Genomic DNA, 21,098 nt, shown 5'->3' with positions numbered 1-21,098 from the left:
AAGTACACGACGACTCTTTTACAGCATCTCGATTAGATCATTCGCCGTCAAAATGTAAATTTTCAATACGTATAATAAATCTATCTTGCTTGTAGACAACTTTGTATGTCCTCTCATACGTGGATTAGGACAATTGGATTTTGCTATCCCTAAATTTTTAATTATATATATATATATATATATTCTTAAAATTTATAGAACCAATTCGAATCAACATAACCTATCACATGTCATTTGGATCATGTTAGTGTAAACAACTTTATGCCGTCGCCTCGGGGCCGACGCGGCTTGGTTGGGGGTCCGAATGACGGGGATCTTGTACGGCGTTCCTCGAGATCGCCCCGGTGGTCGATTACGGTGGGCCGATCGGGACGTTGCATCGGGAGGAAAGCTTTACCGCAGCGCCGGGAAGAAGTGACCCCGTCCTTGCACCTGCACACAGGTCGGGTCGGAGGCTCGGCCCGACCCCTCCGACGATCAAGTTAGTGGATATGGAGGGGGTTTCAGATGAAGAAGTGCTCTCTTTTTCTTCCTTTCCTACTCGTTTGAAACTCGGGGGTACTTATAGGTAAGTTTAATGTTACCTAATGTGTCTGCCCGCGGGGAGCAGGATCGTACCTCTGATGGCGTCTGACATCGCTATTGTCGTTGCGTGGAGAACCGAACTGTCGCAGGGCATGGGCGAGCCTCGGTCGTCATTCTCCTTTGCCTCGGCCAAGCATGTTGGGTCAGACAACGATGAAGTCGTTGTCTGAGAGCGGGTGACGTCAGCGCACATTGCGTCGGTATTATTACCCTTTTTGGGACAGAGTGTCATCCAGGCGTGACTGACGTCATGGCGCGTCATGTCGCCATTATTACCCTTATCAGATCATTCACCATTAAAATATAAAATCGAAAAAGAAACAATTTTTTATGTACGTATGTATCTATCTTGCTTGTACGTAATTACGTGTGTCCTCTCATGCGTGATGATAATTATATTTCGCTATCCCTCAAATTTTTAATGTCATATATACTCTTAAAATTTATAGAACCAATTAAAATTGGCATAACCTATACCATCTCAATTGGATCTTTCTCCGCCAAAATACAAAATTCAAAAAGTGGAGGGAGATAGGGATTAAGACGGCTGGATTTCGCTATTTTCCAAATTATTAATCTCATATATACTTCTAAAATTTATAGAACTAATTTGGATCAACATAATCGGTTCAAAGAATTAAAAAAAATTTAAAATAAAAGGGTAAAATTAGAATTAAAAAAATATGCTACTCCGATAAACATAAATAAATATTTTACATTAAAAATTCTTACTATTGGGCTTTTATCTGTTGATAATTCATAATTAATTTTTACTTAAGATGTATATATATTTTTTATTTTGATAAATTTATCCCTCAACCCTTTACTAGTCACATAATCTTCGACATATTATCGTCGTTCGTCCCATAAGGTGGCATTGTTAGCCCTTCCCTATCGTCTCCTTCCCCTCCTCATTCTCTTCCTTTCATCATTCGTCTTTTCTTATCACTTTTTTTCCTTCTCCTCCTCTACCGCCACCCATCATTCCTTATTACTTCCTTCCCCTCCTCCCTTTCTCCCTCATCCTCCTCTCCCGTCACTTGCTCTTATCTATCATCTTTTTCCTTTTGCTTTCTCCTCTCCTTGCCACTCGCCCTATCTCGATAAGAACAGAGGGCAAAGGCAATGAACGAGCGATGCTACACAAACATGACGGGGCCTTTGTACAATGCAAAGGAGATGATTGGCAAGTGAGAGGAAACAGAGGAGGCAATAATAGTGCTGGTGATGAAGCAATGATTGAGAGTAAAAATAATGATGGAGAAATATTTTAATCACAGTGATAAAAAAATATTTCAGGTAAAAATCAATTAAGGTGACATCATTCGATAAAAGTCTAATAATAATATCTTTTTAAAGGTAAAATGCTCAATATAAATTAGTAAAAAAAAGAGAGGATATATCGGAATTGGGGTCTGGTGGTAAACCGGTGGTGCTCGGATTGACTGTTTGTTGGCCGAAGCCCAACATAAGTCAACTTAAACATCTCGGCGAGTCCGAGAAGTCCGATTTAAACTAACGACGATAAAAAACGCATCTTCTGGATTACGAAAAATGGGCGCAGTCTGGGGAGTCAAACCAATAAAAGACACTTTACAGCCCACGCGTCCCCACCCGTCCCGCCATCGCTCCCCTACGTTCCCACACAACTAATCAAGATTAGATGGGGCGGGGCCCGCATCTCTTGTATCTAGGTGTCGAATTGTGGGTTCCCTGTAGCGTGCCCGATAAAATTACTACGAGACGAAGATAAAGCACATGTAACTCCGAACCAAGAAATTGCACGTTGGTCCCTAATTTTGGACGTGGGGCTCACAAACCCGACCCGGGTTCTTTGGATAGCCATCGACGCGAGCCGCACTTCAAATTGCCATCGTTTCTCACCGGCTCATTTCATACGCGTAGTTTGAGTGGGTTCCACCGGTGATATCCACCAAGTCGTCGTCGAGTGTACGTTTAACGGGAGTAGAAGTTTGTTAGGGACATTACAGGGAGAGAGAGAGGAGCGAGAGAGGGAAGCGGCTCCCTGTTTTGACAGCGACGAGACTCGACGGAGAACTGCGACCTTCAGTCTCGCGCGCGCCTCCACTGCCTCTCTCTCTCTCTCTCTCTCTCTCCAATGCTCTGCTTTCCCTACGGCGGAACCCTGAATCTCCAGGTCGGTGGTGAATCCATTACCCTAAATCTGATCGCTCTTGCGCGCGCCTTTCGATCGGATCCATCGGTTTCCTTTTCGATTTCTGTCCATCTTTCCGAGCTGCTGCTTCGGGATCAGATCTTCCACGAGCAACTCGGTTTCATCTTCTCCCGATCGTATTCTTGTTCTCGGCGTACTATCCGACTGTGTCCGCTTGCTCTGGTGTGGAGCATCACATGCCTTGTTTCGGTTCCCACATAGGGTTTTGATCGGTCGCATTTAATGCCTCTTTAGTGCCCTACCGATCTGTTTGATAATTTTTGACTACATCGAATGAGTGTTTCTCTTGTTCATTTGTGTTGTTGGATCTTGAGTGTCTATATACCACTGCTTGATTTGATTGACTACCCGATTTTCTTTGTACTCCAGGTTGCTACGTAAGTTGTGCCCGACATGGACCAGGTAAGCGAGCACTGATCGCTTGCTGCATTATGCCATAATCTCATTCATGGTAGTTGTATGGGTTTTTGGTGGTAATGTGGTGGGAATGCTGTCTCAGTATGAGAAGGTGGAGAAGATTGGTGAAGGGACGTATGGAGTCGTTTACAAGGCTCGAGACAGACTGACAAATGAGATGATTGCTCTTAAGAAGATCCGCCTCGAGCAGGAGGATGAGGGAGTCCCAAGCACTGCCATCAGAGAGATCTCACTCTTAAAGGAAATGCAGCATTGTAACATAGTCAGGTTATGCTCCACAACTGCTTCACCTATTATTTCTCTCCATTGAACCCACTGATTTAGGCATCTAGGCTTTAATTAATCTTAACATAGATACTTAGATGAAACAGGATTTTGGGTTTATTTAATTTGAAAGGTTTCGTTTTATCAAGTGGGTTCCTAGTATCTTATCATTAATTATTTAACTATTTGAACAACTCTTCTGGATGCAATCCAGTATACAAGCCTCCTTCACCAAATCAATTTAGGAGGAAAGATGGAAGAGCTGATTCTCTTAAATTAGGCAAATTGCTAACATTCATTGACCTGTTACCCTTGTATCTGGACTCAGAAAACTGAGATCATTAAATGAGGCTATTCTAGATCACATAAGAGCTTCTGGAAGTTTGTTAAAGGAATTGTTTCTCAAATTAGGCATGTTCATCATTAATAAATGTATAAATTACTGTGGTTTTATTTCTTTTGTGCTAAGTATTTTTCATTTTCCATTGTTTGGCAGTGAATAGAAAGTTTTGACACCTTCCTTAGTGGTTGAGCTTTACCACTGCTTTATCACATTATGGCAATATATTAAGATTATACTGGCTTATTGAAAGAAATTCTTGTAGGAAAAGATATGCTGAATCCCGAAGATTCAGACTGTGAAATCTACAATTTTCTGCTCTTCCTATCTTTCTGCTTTCTGCATTCCTTGATATGTTCTAATAAAAAAATATTTGCAAACCTTAAGAAACACAGAGTATTGTTAATGAGACTATGCCGTGTTTGTTGACTATCCCTTTATTCCATCATCCTTTGTAATGTGCTTATCATTGTAAATCAGTTTCATCAAATGACTTTAATTCTTTATTCCATCATCCTTTGTAATGTGCTATATTTCAGTGATTGACCACTCAGAAATCAGATAATATTGGATTCCAAACCTGTACAGGCAAATATATATTGAAATTCATCTTTCAATACCCGAAATTTTATTTCCTGCCTAAACAACTTGGAAATCATAAGTGATATTTGTCTAGGTCCAAGATTCTTGTGTAAAAACCTTTAGGAGAAAGCTTGATGAAAAATGGTTTCCATTCATCTTTTGTTTAAAGATAGTATTCAGTAATATTATGTTCTGACAAATGAGGTTTTCGAATAACAAATGCAGGTTCCTACAACTGTTGAAAGTCTGTTGTGGATGCGCCAAATAGAAGCAGAAGATCCTCTGTTTGATTCAAAGAAAAATAGTATAGAAAGTTACTTGTTGCACTTACTGGTGTTATTTAATGTTAGCAGACCCTAAATAAGCTTGCAGTCAATTGATAGAGTAATTAGATTCTTCTTTTAGATTTGAGGTATGTTGTCAGTAGAGAGTTTCAGGAGCATGCATGTTTCTTGTTTTCTGACAGAAAAGGATGGTATACAAACAGATGAATGAAAGAATGATGGAAAGGAAAGAGTACGAGGAAAAGAAAACAGTTATGAGTAGTTTGTGTTTGAGACTCAATCAGCAGGAGAAAAAACTGAACTAACTCAATCACCAAGAGTAAATTATCTACTAGTCTAATGAAAATAAACAGAGGTGTCCAACCACAAATCAAATTCTTACAAGAAAAAGTATTAACATTTCAAACCAAATCACAACAACCTCATTAGGTTTTAATCAACTGACTTACTTAGATCTGAATTTAAATAGCAGTTGACCTTATGTTCCAATTTGGCATTCTACATTGGGTTCATCCTGCTTGGTTCTCTTGAGGTTGCATCAATTGGTAAAGGAATTTGAGAACAAAATTGGAGTGAAATAGCCATATTGGTTAGAACTTTGAATTAAAATGAAAGAAATGGGACAAATCTTATGGTCCTCCTTTTGTCATCTCAGTGTTGACTTCTGATCATCTGAAATAAAAGACTCCTTTGTTAGCAAGATCAATGATTGGCAGTATTGGATTCGAACAAAGACTCCTTTGTTAGAATTAAACTGCATTATGTGCATTGGATTCTTTGCAAGACAGTTTGAATTGTGTTTTCTATATTGTAAAAATGGCGAGAAGTTGGAGTAATTCTCATTTTATATTCATGCCACACTAATATGTTTGTGATGGTGGACTTTTTTACCTCTGGCGTTGTAAAAGATTACATCAATCTGGTATCTGGATATTTTAGCTGAATTTCTAATGAGACATTAGACTGTTAAATCTCAAAGTCTCACTACATACACAATATCCATGGTCAACATAAAAAAGAATTGCCATGATGTGGTAACTAATCTTAGTAATATTTCTTCTTTGATTCTGGAATGAGTCTGCATTAGTAATAGAGTGAATTCTTTGATTTCTTCATTGCTCTGCATTATAAAAAAACTATTCTTTCTGGTTTTAGTTTTATAGCATGACAAGACCATATGAGAACATTTGGGTTTCTGGTAGCAGGTTGCATGATGTAGTGCACAGTGAGAAAAGAATATATCTAGTTTTTGAGTATCTGGACTTGGACTTGAAGAAACACATGGATTCTTGTCCAGAATTTTCTAAAGATCCACATTTAATCAAGGTGAGGTCACTCTCTTAATATTCATTTGCATATATAAATCATTTTTTTTATATTAGAATCATTGTTGGATCAGTCATCTTTAGCATTGGTGATGAGTCGTTCACAGAAAGCTCCTTTAGCTTAGCATGTTTGGTGCCACTAAAGACTTCTCATGTGAGGGTGCACCATTGTTCTTTCCATCAAGCAAGCATTTTGAAATACTCAATTAATGCTATCTTCCTTTGTTCTAATTGTAGGTCTTCTAGGAACCTTGTATACTATGAAAAAACTGATCAAGTTTTCTTGTTATAAGTTCATCTTTTGAAACGTTCTGTCATATAGGCATTTGTAGAGACATTTTTCACATTTGAATTTCATTTGGTAATATTTTGCTTATATGTTTGAGGTAGCTTTCTCGATTTATCATGGACTAATTTCAATCTTTCAAGACTGATAGTTACCTTATATTGAAGTTAGTTTTCTCAATTTTACTTGTTCACTAATTTTTCACCTTCAAGATTGATTAATGATTTACTTGATATTTTCCCTATTGATGTTTCTCCTTCGGTTGCAAGTATTCTCTTGAACGTCAAAAAGTTTGTCATTCTCTGCCGAGTTGTCTTGGCTCAGGGATCATAACAAAGTAGTTTCATACATCAGGTGTAACTAACTGCTTATTAATGTTTTGAAAGCCTTTTTAATTTTAAGCTTAGGAACTTCAGCTTTCTTATTTTCGATAAGTCGATCACATGGGAAATAGTTGAGATTACTTTGATCAAAGTACTACGTTGGCAGCTAAAAACATCTCTCACCTTTCATATGTTGGTTATTTTACTTGGTATTCTTGTTATTGAATATGTTTGGTGTATGTTGAAGTGGTTACTATACAGTTTTAGAATCCTCATGGTAGTGCTTCTATTTTTTTGCAGAAATTTCTGTACCAAATTTTACGTGGTATTGCCTACTGCCATTCTCATAGGGTTCTTCACCGTGATTTGAAACCTCAGAATTTGCTGATTGACCAGCGAACTAATGCCCTGAAACTTGCCGATTTCGGGCTAGCTAGGGCATTTGGCATTCCTGTCCGGACATTCACTCATGAGGTAGCTAATTTATTAGATGAGGTTCCTTTCTTGCAATTTTAGGTTTATTATGATCTAGATGGAAGTAAATGTTTTGGTTGCTCATATGAGAATTATAAACTCTTGTGTATTATAAATATCTTTAAAATCTAAAGTATATAAAGCAAGGTTCAAGCATGAGAGATATTTGACTGTTGACTGTAAGAAATGTCGATCATATATACTTGTTGTGCTTTTGGTAAAGAACTTTAAAGATAATTATTCTGCATGCCTAGGAACTTTATTCCTTGAAAATGATCCTAACAATTTTATTTAATAATTCCATTTGGCTTCATTTGTATCAGAATCACAGTTGTGATCATTTATTTTTATTTTAGGTTGTGACCTTGTGGTATAGGGCGCCAGAAATTCTTCTTGGGTCTCGCCACTATTCTACTCCAGTCGACTTGTGGTCAGTAGGTTGTATTTTTGCAGAAATGGTAAATCAACGTCCACTATTCCCAGGAGATTCAGAGATTGATCAATTGTTTAAGATTTTCAGGTTGATATGTTTTTATCTTTAAGATTTCAAGTTCTGGTTTTGCTCCCTGGCCTCTATGTACCTAAAGAATCATGCAATTTCCTTTACCGTGTATTCATGAAGAGTTTTAGGTACTCCTAATGAAGAAACTTGGCCAGGGGTTACTTCATTACCTGATTTCAAGTCTTCTTTTCCCAGATGGCCTTCTAAGGTAGGGAAAAAAAGAACTTGTTTTAAGCCTATTGTTTAATTAGTAAATGCTTAATGCATCAGAAAATATTCTGTAGACTCGCACGACATTTCTTTATGCATGACTCTGGATATTCTCTGCTTATCTATGTGGTGCCATTAAGAATCTATTAGTCTGTCTTGTATCTAGAATTACTGGGACGGATGTTAACTACCTACTGGAACATTTTCTGTGTAGGACCTGGCAAGCATTGTGCCGAATCTTGAACCAGCAGGTGTCGATCTTCTCTTGGTGAGTTTTCTTAAGCTTTGATAGTCTCGACATATTTCTAGGCAAAGCTACCAGCATATGTTTCAATAGAAAAAAAAAAACCATTGGAATAAACTATAACAGCATGCTGCAGCCTCTGCTATCCTAAATTTAACACCGTGCTGGTGCACATGTTTAGTTTCATACAAAACACTACTGTCATACAGCAGTCATTTAGATCCTCAGGCCATTGCATACACACGGATTGTTCATTTTAGCGATATTTTGTGATACAAAACAAGCTTATTATATTTCTGTACCTTCATGTCCACTAGTTTTTAGCCTTTTTACTTTAAAGATAATATTTGCTGTTTTTTTCTTGTCCATTGATGAATATCTGCTGTTATAGTTACAAAGTCACATCAACCTATTCCTGAAGAAACTCCCGACAGTATATCTGTCTGTTCCACCACCTGTCTTGAGGGGTTATGTTTACTGTCAACTTTATTCCACTGCTAATATCCAATTATTTGTGCAGAAAATGCTCTATCTGGAACCGGGAAGGAGAATTACAGCTCGTAAAGCTCTTGAACATGAGTACTTCAAGGATCTTGGGATGGTACCATAACCTGAATTTTCTCACTCTATTATGTAAGTGAAAGTGTGAGATGTTTTTTGCCTTTTGCATTTGCCGCATTCTCCCCAGAACATGTTTGCCTAAAACCCACAACTAAACTTGATGCTTGTGCTTGATTGTTTGGGAACAGCAACTTTGAAGTATCCTTTTCCCAGTTTTCCATGACTCGGGAGCATTCAACACATTTTCCATATTATCTGGCTGGACTGGCAGGTTATCAGTCCAGCATTAATTAGTACTGAAATTGTTATAGAAAAGCAAAGTTATTTGAATACGAAGGAAGAAAAAAAGGAAGAGAAATTGATTAGGAGAACAAATGCTATCATCTGTCAGCATAAGATTAGCTGTTCCCGAAGCGTGTCCACTCAGTTGATTGTCATAAAATAATAGTCGAAGACAGGTGATTGAACAATAACCTTCAAGTGGATTTGTGAGGGTTGGGCTTTTTATGGTTGCTGAAGTTAATTTGGTTAGCCTTAATTAGGTTAAATTTGGACAGACTTTCCTTGATGAGAATTCTCAAGTATAGGAGATGAAAACGATACATTGGCAGGTGACGCCAAATGGAATGAGTGCAAGAGCATGATAAATGAAATTAGTCAGTTGCTTTCGGTTCAAACTTTTACATTTGTGTCCAAGTACCTCTTTTATGGATGATTCGAGCAACCACTGGATGTTTCTTCGTAAGGGTAGTTTTGTAGTGTTATCGGGCGTTACTCGGATAAGAGAAGCTGTTTGAAACATTGACCATTATAGTGACTTGTTACAGGGACGCCGCACTCATTAAGCCTTCAATGCGGATGTCGTCGAACCGGTGGTGCTGTGGCATGAGAGCGACACAGGTCAAAATTCTCATTTTACTTGACTATATCATTTATATATTAATCCAATTAGTGATAATATGCTAGATTGAATAATGTCAAATCTTATTGGAGAAGTTTTTCACCAGTGTTCGATTACATACCACATTGATCTTAACTAATGAGTGAGTCGATCATAACCGTCTATTCAATCAAGATTTATGTAATATGCTGCAACTGTACTTTTTTATTTTACCTAATCTGATTAAATAGTAGATCCACTTGTCAAAATAATCAATCATCATAAATAAAAAAAAAACTCGATTTAATGTATTTACGAATTCTAACAGTTGAACATTTTGTTTATATAAGCATTTGATACTTGAAGTAATTTTTACGAGACGTCCATCTTGAGATAAGATGTTTTATGAGACATTTATTAGTTTCGAGGATTAAACTTTTCTTTTAGGAGAACATATTTCATAATCTTTAATTTTATTATATATATATATATTCATGTTAACTGACAGATTTTATAATTCTAAAATAACATAATATATATCACAAGGTCATGAAGAGTTAATAAGTTTGGAAAGATGGATATTGGAAATGATATTAAAGATAGGAGTTTTCCATAGGGATTTCAACAATGACCATTTTATTGTATTTTTCCGATTAAATTCTATTAAAAATATATTATTGAAGTAATTATATTTTACAAACTTTTAAATAAGATGCCATATTAGGTATTTAAATTAGTTTTGAGGATGAAACTAAATTTGGGTGAATGTGATAAGATACCCTTAAAAAAGAATGAATACGACCGGTGCTAGACGAGTCCATTGACCTTTCCAAAAAAAAAAAATTTTTTTTTTTAGTTGATCGAGCCCAGCCAATCAACCAATTGGCACATCTATTCCCTTTCCTAAAGACGTGAAAAACTTTAATGTTAAGATAAATCATATTTCATGATAGGTTATAATTCTATTCTTGATGGAATCGTAAAGATTTGATTTGAGTGATAGATATTTTTGTATATTAATAAATTATTTTTGTCAAAGAATTTGGTAAGAATATATTTGATATATATATATATATATTGTTATAATTGATAATGAAACTAATAGGGGCAAATTAGTATATCTATATTTGAAAATCTTTTCAAAAACTAAAAAAGTCAAGATTCAAAAGTAATAAGAAAGCAATAGAGGAAAGTGTCTAAATAAGTAAAACCATAATTAAGAGAAGAGAATTGACTGCTCTTATACCCACCTCATTTTTCAAGAATTAGGGGTATATATTACACTTGAATTACGCGTCTCTACAAACAACAATTCTTACAACTCAAGATTTTACAAGATTTCTCACGAGATAAGTTACATAAGCTCAATAAGGATTGGAAATTTCTTACCTCAACAACTAACTTGTGAGGCACTCATAGAAGCTCTAAAATAAATAATTAATTAAAAATAAGATAGATAAATAATGTACCATCATCAATCAATCAATCAATGGAGGCAACACCACTATCGAATAATTGAAACAACACCGAACCATGTCCTCCACAAATCCAAGCGGTAGCATTACCTAATCTAGATGGTGCCACTATCAGGTAGGCTTTTGACTTAGTAAAGACCTAATCTAGCTTCTTTGGAACCTCCTTAGCAATGCGTTTGTAGACTTCATTTGTGTTAGCCAAGATACATGTTTAACCTATTTGCAACTTATTTGTGACCCAATAAATTTTGGTCATGGCTTCGACTAATTATCTAATTTATTTATCATATTTTTTAGTATGTCAATTGATCTTCAAACAGGTGAACTAATTCATTAGCTTAATATTTGATTTTTTTAGTTCGAAATCTATTTTTTCTATCTGGATGTTCAATCTTTCAATTCAATGATTTATTCTCTAACTTGACATTCGATCTTATGACTAAACATTTTATCTTCGAGCGATCTGCACCTCTCCTATGTCATAAATACACTTAATACCATATTAGTTTCTCAAATTCATTAATCGATTTTATCATTCGGAGTCAATATTTTTAATTAATTTATATTAAAATATATATTTTTCTTCATCATTTTTTTGTTCTTCCTATCTGTTTCTAATGTATCAAAACATCAAACATTTGAATTAATTGATTTTCTATCTCATTGGACTTTGGTTTTATGAAATGAAATTTTATAACTTACATGACTCTAATATCCAACTTTAAATAAGATGCACCAATAGACTTCTATTTGTTATGCTTAAGGGGAGATTATGATACCTACAAATTTTAGGTTAATTTTTTTTATGCTTTCACTTGATTGATAGATTTTTTTTGTAGCAATTTCTTCTTTTGAACTAATATAGTAAAATAATTAATTCTAAAATAATAAGTTTACCCTTAAGGTCATGAAATTATGAGTTTGGTAGGATCCATATCGGAAATGAAATAATGATTTCACTACTATTTAATTGCTTGACTCTACACTTTTTTTTTCTTCATTCCTCAATTATTTCTAGAGTCATCATCAATAAATTTGTGTTCTTGAGACTTAGGTATACCGAAAGATTTAAGAAAGGAGCCTTGATATTGCAATGATTTTTTAATATCATTTTCAATTATTTTCTATCGAAAACAAATATATATATATATATATAGGGGCAGAGAATGTACCCAGAAATAGTAGGACAGATTTGTTAAGTTTTAATTTGATTGATAAATATTTTTGTATATAAATTAATCCTTTTGACCAATGGAATTGATAATATATTTAATTCTAAAATCATAAATTTGCCCCTAAGGTCATGAAGTAAGTTATGAGATTGGTAGGGTCAATATTAGAAATAAAATTATTGTTCCACTACTATTTAAATATCTTTTTCTTCATCTCGATATATTCTTGAGTCAACATCTGCAACAAAGTCTTCGTTTTCTCTAGGGACGTTTATGGTTAGTATCCTTTTTGTGTCTTTTTCAAATAATTTTTGTCAAAAATATAGTATTCTTATCTAGTGAATTTATTTTCTTCTTTTTATCTATTTGTTATGTGATAGACGTTTCGAGTTATTGTTTTGATTTTATGAAATAAAATATTATAACTTACATGACTCTTATATTAGATTTGAGATAAGATACTTGAGATAAGATACATGACTTTTATATGTATAAGTTAGTTTAGTTGGTAAGATTATGATAGTTTATTGTAAGGTCTTGAACCTGTTTTCACCATTTATTCTTTGCAATAAAAGAAAAAAAGAGAGAGAGAGAAGATATTTTATGAGACTTTTAATTAGTTTTTGTAGATGAATTTAAAATTGGGAGAGAAAGTGACACAAGAAATTTTAGGACAGATTTGATAAGTTTAGTTTGATTTAAAGATATTTTTGTATATTGATTGATTCTGGATTTAGTAATTATAATATAATAAATTTCTCTCTAAGGTCATAAATTAAATTATAAGGTTAACCAATTTTTTTAGTGTACATTTTTAATATACATTTACATGTATATCAATAACTTGAACATAAAATATACATGAGCAAATATTATACATTTTCACATTAAAGATCAAGAATTTTTAGATATCAATAATTTAATTTGAAATATATATATATATATATATATATATATATATATATATATATATATATATATATATGTGTGTGTGTGTGTGTGTGTGTGTGTGTGTGTGTGTGTGTGTGTGTGTGTACTAAATATACATGTGCATATTAATTTACATATCAATAGTTAATATTTGCTCATTTGTATTTTTATGTATACAGATATACATGTATATTATACTATACAATTACATGTATATATCAATAACTTGAAATAATATATGCATGTATATTTTTTAAGGTTTAAATTAATTTTAAATTCAACTACAATGGTATATATATATATATATATATATATATATATATATATATATATATATATATATATATATATATATATATATATATATATATATATATATATATATATATATATATATATATATATCCACAGAGAACTGCTCCATTCTCTCTCGCGCGCGCCTGTGCTGGTCTCTCCCTCGACCCCCCACCCCTCTCTCTCTCTCTCTCTCTAATGTTTTGCTTCCCCACTGCGGAACACTGACTCAGTAGGTCGATGGTGGATCCATTACCCTAAATCTGATTGCTCTTGCGTGCGTTGTCGATCGGATTCATCGATTTCTTTCCATCTCTCCGTGCGGCTTCCCTCCGATTCGAGCTGCTGCTTCGGGATCAGATTTATCACGAGCAACTCGGGTTCATCTTCTCCCGATCGCGGCGTACTATCCGACTATTCGAGTGTACCCGTTTGCGACTGGTGTGTCTTGTCTCGAATCCCATGCAGAGTTTCGATCGGTCGCATTTGATTTCTTTGGTGCCCCGCGCCGATCCGATTTGACAATTTTGGACTACATTGATGAGTGTTTCTCTTGTCTGAGTTCAATTCTGTTGTTGGATTTTGAGTTCTTATATACCACTGGCTGCTTGATTTGATGGACAAACCATTTTCCTTTTACCCCAGGTTGTTACGTGAGTTGTGCTCGACATGGAAAGGGTGAGCTAGCACTGATTGCCTTGCTCCATTTCGCCATTATCTCATTTATAGTAGTTGTAAGGGTTTTTTTGGTAATGTGGTGGAAATGCTATCTCAGTATGAGAAGGTGGAGAAGATTGGTGAAGGGACGTATGGAGTCGTTTACAAGGCTCGAGACCGACAAACAAATGAGATGATTGCTATTAAGAAGATCCGGATTAAAGAGGAGGGTGAGGGAATCCCCGGCTTTGTCATCAGAGAGGTCTCACTATTAAAGGAAATGCATCATTGTAACATAGTCAGGTTATGCTCCTCAATTGCCCCAACCATCTTTGTCTTCATTTACTTCATTGATTTAGGAATCTAGGCTTTGATTAATTCGAAGATACTAGATGAACAAGCTTTTGCGTTTGTTTGATTGGAAAGGTTTCTTATGTCGAGTGGGTTCCTAGTATCTTGTGTTTTGCTTAAAGAAGGCAAATTACAAGATGTAAGTGTAACATGGCAAAACAAAATAAACAAACTTCCTAGCTAACTAACTAATAACTGCAAAGTATGGCCAGAGTTAAGCTTTCTTTTGCTGTGACACCAGTTTTCTGTTGGAAGAAAATTCTTTCTGGTAACGTAGATTAATTATCATAACCAGCATTGAATGTGTGAGAAGAATTTACTTGTTTATATGAACATTCTAAACTTTCCTTAGGTATCTTGTTGCTGTTTCACTCATAGTGACTCCATGTATTGTGCAACTTAGTTTCACCTTCCCTAGTCTTTCTAGTGTCCATAATTCCTTCTGATTGTTCAGCACAATATAGGATATGTAACTCAAAGAAAACTGAGATCATTAAATGAGACTGTTGCAGATCACATAAAGGCTTTTAAAAGTTTGGTAAAGAATTACCTTTTTAATCATGCATGCTTATCAACGAGTCATGCTATAAATTACCGAAGTTTTTATTTCTTTTTGTGCTTAGGATTTTATAATTTCCCTTTTCATTTATTCACAGTGAATAAAAAATTTTGATACATTCCTTAGTGATTGAGTTTTACTGTTGCTTTATCACGTTTGGCAATATATTTTTACTATACTGGCTGATTGAAAGAAATTATTGCAGAAAAATATATGCTGAATCCTGATGATGAAATTTACAATTTTCAGCTCTTCCTAAGTCTTTCTGATTTTCCAATTTAATAATATAATTAGTTTCAGAACTTAAGGAGAACAGAATACTGTGAATGAGACCATGCCATGTTTGTTAAAAGATCCTTTATTCCATAAGTTTCTATAATGTGTTCATCATTGTATGTCAGTGTCATCAAATGCCTTCAATTCTTTTCCTGGGTGGAGTGCTACATTTCCTTAGTTGTTGTACCTTGTCAGTGTTTGACCACTCAGCAAATTTTTAATGATTTGTAAAACTGTATAGGAAAATTATACTGAAATTCATGTTTCAATACCTGAAATTTAATTGCCTCCCAAAACCACATGGAAAACCATAAGTGATACTCGTGTACGTTCAAGATTCTTGTGCATTTAAAAACTTAATAGGAAAGAGTTCGATTAAAAAAGGGTTTCTGTGCATCTTATGTTGAAGATAGTATTTATGTTCTGTCTAATGAGTTCTTCTCAAACCTCGATGGATTGGGATAAAATATGCAGGATCCTATAAATGTTGAAAGTCTGTTGTTGATAGCATTAGTTGATTCCAGATGATTTCTTGGTGGATTGCTGATCCTTCGAACCATGGCCTTGTTTGAATAATTTTAATATATAGCCTCAATAGTAATACCTTTGCTTTGTATTAGTATACCAATTAAATTGCCAAATGGTGAACTCCATGATTTGCTGGATTTGGCAGGAGTATCATTCCTTGTTGGGGTTTTGAAGATTTGGGATCACATATTTCCCGTCATAATAACTTAGTTGATGAGGAAATTAAGTTAGGAATCTTTCTGTTACAATTGTAGTAACCAAGGTGGGAAATGAATACCTGTTCATACTCTATCTACTATGAACTGCTTCAGCATCTAACTTCAGATTCGTTCTGAATATGGTACAATTGTTGCATATTAATCTCCTCTACCTGAACATTGACTGGTTAGGAAACTTTCTGTTTTGATTTTACATTCTCGATTTTTTGCAAAAAGAGATTTTCTGAATCTTCGTACATCCATCTGATGTTGAATTTTAGTAAAGTGATTATTTTGATTCTAGTTTCTACATTATTATCAATTTTTAGTCATTGACATTTGAAGTTATCAAAAACTGTTTTCTATGTAAATTCTTATATTAAATTTGGGCCTTCTGGTGCACTCCACAAAATATCTTAGTCATTTCTTTTATGTCTATCTGTAGTTCTTTAGTCTTAGCCTTCATCGATATGAGGTGCTTCTTATGGTTTTGATTTAATAAAATTCTCAAAAGCTAAATATATTTCATGTATAGTTGATTTTTTTGTCTTTCCTAACTATTCCTGTTAATGCTTATAGTAGCTAAATCAAAACCACAAAAAGCCCAAGTGACCTGAATATATGGAGTTGGCTGTATGAATCTATATATAGTTATATCAAGAGATTGTAGATATTTTTTTATTTATTCTTGTGAGGATTTCATACGGTTCACTCTACCTTTTCTCACACTACTAATTCTCGTCTCCTTCGACCACAATATTCATACATTGATATTGAACAAATCTATACCATCTTAGAAGATTTTCTCTCATTTTTCTTGTTACGTTAATACTTGATTCTTCACAGATAAAAATATTTCTTATTCTCTCTCTAAGAGAAATTTAGCACATCCACTTTGACATTGTCATATCAGTTGTGCAAGGGTTTTATATGCCCAACATATTGATCCATAAACCATGGTTGCTTTTACAACTATCTTATAAGAAAAAAAAGTCTTCTATTCCAAGGGGCACATGATAACTGCAGAAACTCATGATTCTCCTCTTCCCCTTACCCACCCCTTTATACAAACCCAAATCCTGTTATTGCGTACAACTTCTTTTTTGAAATTCTGATTACTTTGAAGTCTGAAATGAAAGACTCTTTGTTGAAAGGATCAATGGTTGGTGGTAGTAAATTGTGAGATAATTCACAAGGCAGTCAGAAAAAAATGATGTAGATCAGTTTGATTAATCCTTATTTTATATCCATGTCACAATAATATGTATATGATGGTGGATTGTGTTAACTCTGACACTGTAAAAATCATATGAATCTAGTGTCTGAATATTTAAGCTGAATTTCTGATGAAATACTAAACTATTAAATCTTGAAGTTTCACTGTAAAAATAATAACCATGGTCAATAAAAAAAATCCTTGATGTAGTAACTGGTCTTAGTAATATTTCTTATTTGGTGCTGGAATGATTTTGCATCAGTAATAGAGTGAATTTTTAAATTTCCTCATTACCATCCATTCCAAGAGCTATTCTTTCTAGGTTTTAGTTTTATAGCATGACATGACCGTATGAACAGTTGGGTTTTCGTTAGCAGGTTGCTTGATGTAGGGGCCTCTGAGAGAAGTGTATATCTAATTTTTGAGTATCTGGACTTGGACTTGAAGAAGCACATGGATTCTTGTCAAACATTTTCAGAAGACCATCGTTTAATGAAGGTGAGGTATCACTCCCTTAGTACTTATTTTCATAACTCTAATGCTTATACCTATAGAACTGTATGTTGATCTTCTCTTCATGTTGTCTCTTGTTGTACTTTGTAAAATTTTCTGATTAATTAATACAATTAATTTATATAACTCGTGTTTTTATATTATAGAATCATTTATGGTTCACTTGTCTTTAGCATTGGAAATGAGTTGTTCATAAAGAGCTTCTTTAGCTTACCACATTTTCTGCCACTAAATACTGCACATGTGAGGGTGCACCATCTTTCTTTTCATCAATTAAGTATTCTGAAACATTCAATTAAAGCTATCTTCTCTTGTTCTGGTCACAGGTCTTCTAAGAACCTACTTTATTGTAAAAATACTAATCATGTTTTTCTCTTGTTATAAGTTTATCTCTTAAAATGTTTTCTCATATAGGTGTTTGTAAAGACTAAAGACATTCCTCACATCTGAATTTGAGTTGGTATCATTTTCCTTGTGTGTTCAAGGGAGTGTTCTTGATTTTTCATTGGCTAATTTCAATCCCTCAAGATTGACATTAATTTACTCTATATTCAAGTTAGTGCTTTCGGTTTTACTTTTTGAGTAATTTTCACCTTTGAGATTGATTCAACGATCTACTTGTTATTTTTTCTGTTTATGTTTCTTCCTGGGTTACAAGTATTATAGCATTCTATTCTCTACCAAATTGTCTTGGCTCAGGGATGAGTTACTAATCATTTTAACACATCAAGCAACTAGTTAGTTATTAATGTTTGTTCTAACCATAGTAACATAGGCTTTCTTATTTTTGGTACGTAGACACATGGGAAAAGAATTAAGATCATTTTGGCCAATGTACTCAGTTGGCAGCTAAAAACAACGCTCACCTCTCATACGTTTGTTAGTTTATTAGGCATCCTTTAGTTCCTGATTGAATATGTATGGTGTATGTTGAAGTAGTATTATACAGTTTTAGAATCTTAGTGGCTGATAAGTACCACTTTCCTTTTTTGCAGAAATTTCTATACCAAATTTTAAGTGGTATTGAGTACTGCCATTCTCATAGGGTTCTTCACCGTGATCTAAAACCTCGGAATTTGCTGATTGACCTGCAAACTAATACCATAAAAATTGCCGATTTCGGATTGGGTAGGGCATTTGATATTCCTGTCCAGACATTGACCGATGAGGTAGTTGATTTATTTGATGATGTTTCTTTCTTGCAAATTTTGATTGTTTTGGTTGCTCAGATGAGAATGACAAACTATTATGTAGCACAACTATCATAAACGATTCAAAGTACATAAAGGTTCAAACATGAGATATATTTGATTGTTGATTGCAAGAAACGTTGATGATATATATTTGTGCTTCTAGTAAAGCACCTTTAAGATAATTATTCTGCATCTCTATGCTTCTCTAAGCACTTTATTCCTGAAAAATGATCCTAACTATTTCATTCTATACTTCATTTTATTTATGCATCGAAATCTCTGTTCACTTATTCTTTTTTCAGGTTGTGACCCTGGCGTATAGAGCACCGGAAATTCTTCTTGGGTCTCGCCACTATTCTACTCCAGTCGACTTGTGGTCGATAGGTTGTATTTTTGTAGAAATGGTGAATCGATGCCCACTGTTCTGTGGAGATTCGGAGATTTCTCAGTTGTTCAATATTTTCAGGTTTACATATTTTTGTCACTAAGATTTCAAGTTCTGGTTTTGCTCCATGCAATTGATATATACCTAAAAGTGTCATATGATTTCCTTTAACGTGTATGTATGAAGAGTTTTAGGTACTCCTAATGAAGAAACTTGGTCAGGGGTTACATCATTACCTCACTTCAAGTGTTCTTTTCCCAAATGGGATCCTATGGTAAGGAAACAATGAACTTGCTTTAAACCTTTTGTTTAATTAGTTGATGCTTCATGCATCAGAAAATATACTGAAGACTTGCACAAAAATTTCATCATGCATGACTCTGAAAATTCGGTGCTTATCTATGTGGTGCCACTAAGAATATACCAAAGAATTACCGGGATGAAAATATTAAGAACCTAATGCAAGATTTCCTCTGCAGGATCTGGCAGCACTGGTGCCAAATCTTGAACCAGCAGGTGTCGACCTTCTCTCAGTGAGTATTCCTAACCTTTCATAGTTTGCCATATTTCCAGAAAAAGTTACCAGCTTACGTTTCAATAGTCCAAAAATGAAAAAAGAAAAGAATTTTATATGCTAGTTCATCAATTGGTATAAGCTATAACGGCGCGCTGCAGCCTTTGCGCTATCCTAAATTTGACTCTCTGCTGTTGCACATCTTTAGTCTCATTACTAACAGTACCATCAATCCTTTACTTCCTCAACGCATAACGTACAGGTGGATTGATTCATTTCACTAACCGGCAAAGAACTTTGTCTATTTTATGATACTAAATAAACTTATTAGTACTTCTATGCCTTCACCAATTTTGAGAAGATGATATTTGTTCTTTTTTCGATACCTGCTGTTATGTATACTAGCAGTATTATATTTGCCTGTTCCACTGCATGTCTTGAGGAGTTTTGTGTCCTGTCAGCTTTACTCCATTTCTAATATGCAAATTATTGCACAGAAAATGCTCTGTTTGGAACCAGGAAAGAGAATCACAGCTCGCAAAGCTCTTGAACATGAGTACTTCAAGGATCTTGAGATGGTACCATAACCTGAATTTTCTCACTCAAATTTATATGATCTTTAGAAATCCATATTACTAGGTACAATTCTTTGTAAAGAAAGTGTTCATTTGGTGTATTCTTCCCACATGTTTGCCTTGAAAGCACAACTAAACTTGATTGCTTGGGAACACCTACTCGAAGTCTCCTTTTCAGTTCTTCCTGACTCGGACTGTTCAATACGCTATCCCCCATTTGATATACTATTTTTAAATTTTAAATATTTTATATGGCACTCAAAAGCAAATACATCACAGCATGCTTTATCTAACTATAACCAGAAAGCAATATATTTATTCCCTCATCTTTAAGTAGTAACTCAACTTGCTCAAGTAATCTCTTGTTCCATTCCTTCGTTCTAGTAGCTTTATACTGCTAATGCACTTTATATTTTGATTTCACTGGAAAAGCAAAAGTTACTGTGCATTATTTTGATATATGGGGGACAAACAAGAGAGAGAGATTATTGCTTGTATGGATGGTCCCAAATATGTTGGAGGGAGGCTACCGTCGTGAAGTTTCTGATGCTTCCGGGGACAACCTCTGAAACGTGCTTCTTATGATTCATAGCATCAAAATAAATGAGAACCCCACTTTCTGCAAAGAGTCCGAGACATGCTTTGTTGATGTCTTCTTGAATGTGCTACCATGGCTGCCCTCCCTAGCAGAGCTCTGCTATTTCTTTCTCCTCAGAAATGTGTCCTAAAAGTATTATACCATATTATCATGTCTATTGGAATTATTAAATGAGGTTCTAATCCTTGCAC

At 34.6% G+C, this 21,098-nt stretch overlaps 2 protein-coding genes across 6 annotated transcripts; both read left to right on the top strand.

Moving 5' to 3' along the window:
- Window positions 1-2,556: 2,556 nt before the first annotated feature.
- Window positions 2,557-8,814, top strand: LOC135609543 (cell division control protein 2 homolog A-like). Of its 2 annotated transcripts, XM_065102919.1 has the most exons (9): window positions 2,557-2,743; window positions 3,152-3,184; window positions 3,282-3,466; window positions 5,875-5,995; window positions 6,904-7,077; window positions 7,434-7,597; window positions 7,700-7,787; window positions 8,004-8,057; window positions 8,554-8,814. In XM_065102919.1, exons 2-9 carry the CDS (start codon window positions 3,176-3,178, stop codon window positions 8,641-8,643), a joined length of 885 nt encoding a protein of 294 aa, XP_064958991.1. In that variant the 5' UTR covers window positions 2,557-2,743; window positions 3,152-3,175; the 3' UTR covers window positions 8,644-8,814. The 2 variants fall into 2 exon arrangements, with proteins under 2 accessions (XP_064958991.1, XP_064958990.1); XM_065102918.1 differs by lacking the exons at window positions 2,557-2,743; window positions 3,152-3,184 and having other exon boundaries at window positions 3,270-3,466.
- Window positions 8,815-13,673: 4,859 nt separating this feature from the next.
- On the top strand, window positions 13,674-20,452 carry LOC135586628 (cell division control protein 2 homolog). Of its 4 annotated transcripts, XM_065102915.1 has the most exons (9): window positions 13,674-13,786; window positions 13,991-14,023; window positions 14,121-14,305; window positions 17,507-17,627; window positions 18,638-18,811; window positions 19,138-19,301; window positions 19,407-19,494; window positions 19,700-19,753; window positions 20,232-20,452. In XM_065102915.1, the coding sequence occupies exons 2-9, from the start codon at window positions 14,015-14,017 to the stop codon at window positions 20,319-20,321; spliced, it is 885 nt and encodes a 294-aa protein (XP_064958987.1). In that variant the 5' UTR covers window positions 13,674-13,786; window positions 13,991-14,014; the 3' UTR covers window positions 20,322-20,452. The 4 variants fall into 4 exon arrangements, with proteins under 4 accessions (XP_064958987.1, XP_064958986.1, XP_064958988.1 ...); XM_065102914.1 differs by lacking the exon at window positions 13,674-13,786 and having other exon boundaries at window positions 13,884-14,023; XM_065102916.1 differs by lacking the exons at window positions 13,674-13,786; window positions 18,638-18,811 and having other exon boundaries at window positions 13,884-14,023.
- Window positions 20,453-21,098: the final 646 nt, after the last annotated feature.

This window comes from Musa acuminata, chromosome BXJ2-4 (genome assembly GCF_036884655.1).
Source record: "Musa acuminata AAA Group cultivar baxijiao chromosome BXJ2-4, Cavendish_Baxijiao_AAA, whole genome shotgun sequence".
Lineage (NCBI taxonomy): Eukaryota > Viridiplantae > Streptophyta > Magnoliopsida > Zingiberales > Musaceae > Musa > Musa acuminata.
Note: the sequence above shows the minus strand (reverse complement) of the source record. Positions and strands in the feature narration are given on the sequence as shown.

Coding starts and splice junctions, on each gene's coding strand:
- LOC135586628 (XM_065102913.1), top strand. CDS start 14,109: ATGCTATCTCAGTATGAGAAGGTGGAGAAGATTGGTGAAGGGACGTAT. Junction 19,495..19,699: donor TTCCCAAATGGGATCCTATG/GTAAGGAAACAA, acceptor TTTCCTCTGCAG/GATCTGGCAGCACTGGTGCC. Junction 19,754..20,231: donor CAGGTGTCGACCTTCTCTCA/GTGAGTATTCCT, acceptor ATTATTGCACAG/AAAATGCTCTGTTTGGAACC.
- LOC135609543 (XM_065102918.1), top strand. CDS start 3,270: ATGCTGTCTCAGTATGAGAAGGTGGAGAAGATTGGTGAAGGGACGTAT. Junction 5,996..6,903: donor AAGATCCACATTTAATCAAG/GTGAGGTCACTC, acceptor ATTTTTTTGCAG/AAATTTCTGTACCAAATTTT. Junction 8,058..8,553: donor CAGGTGTCGATCTTCTCTTG/GTGAGTTTTCTT, acceptor TTATTTGTGCAG/AAAATGCTCTATCTGGAACC.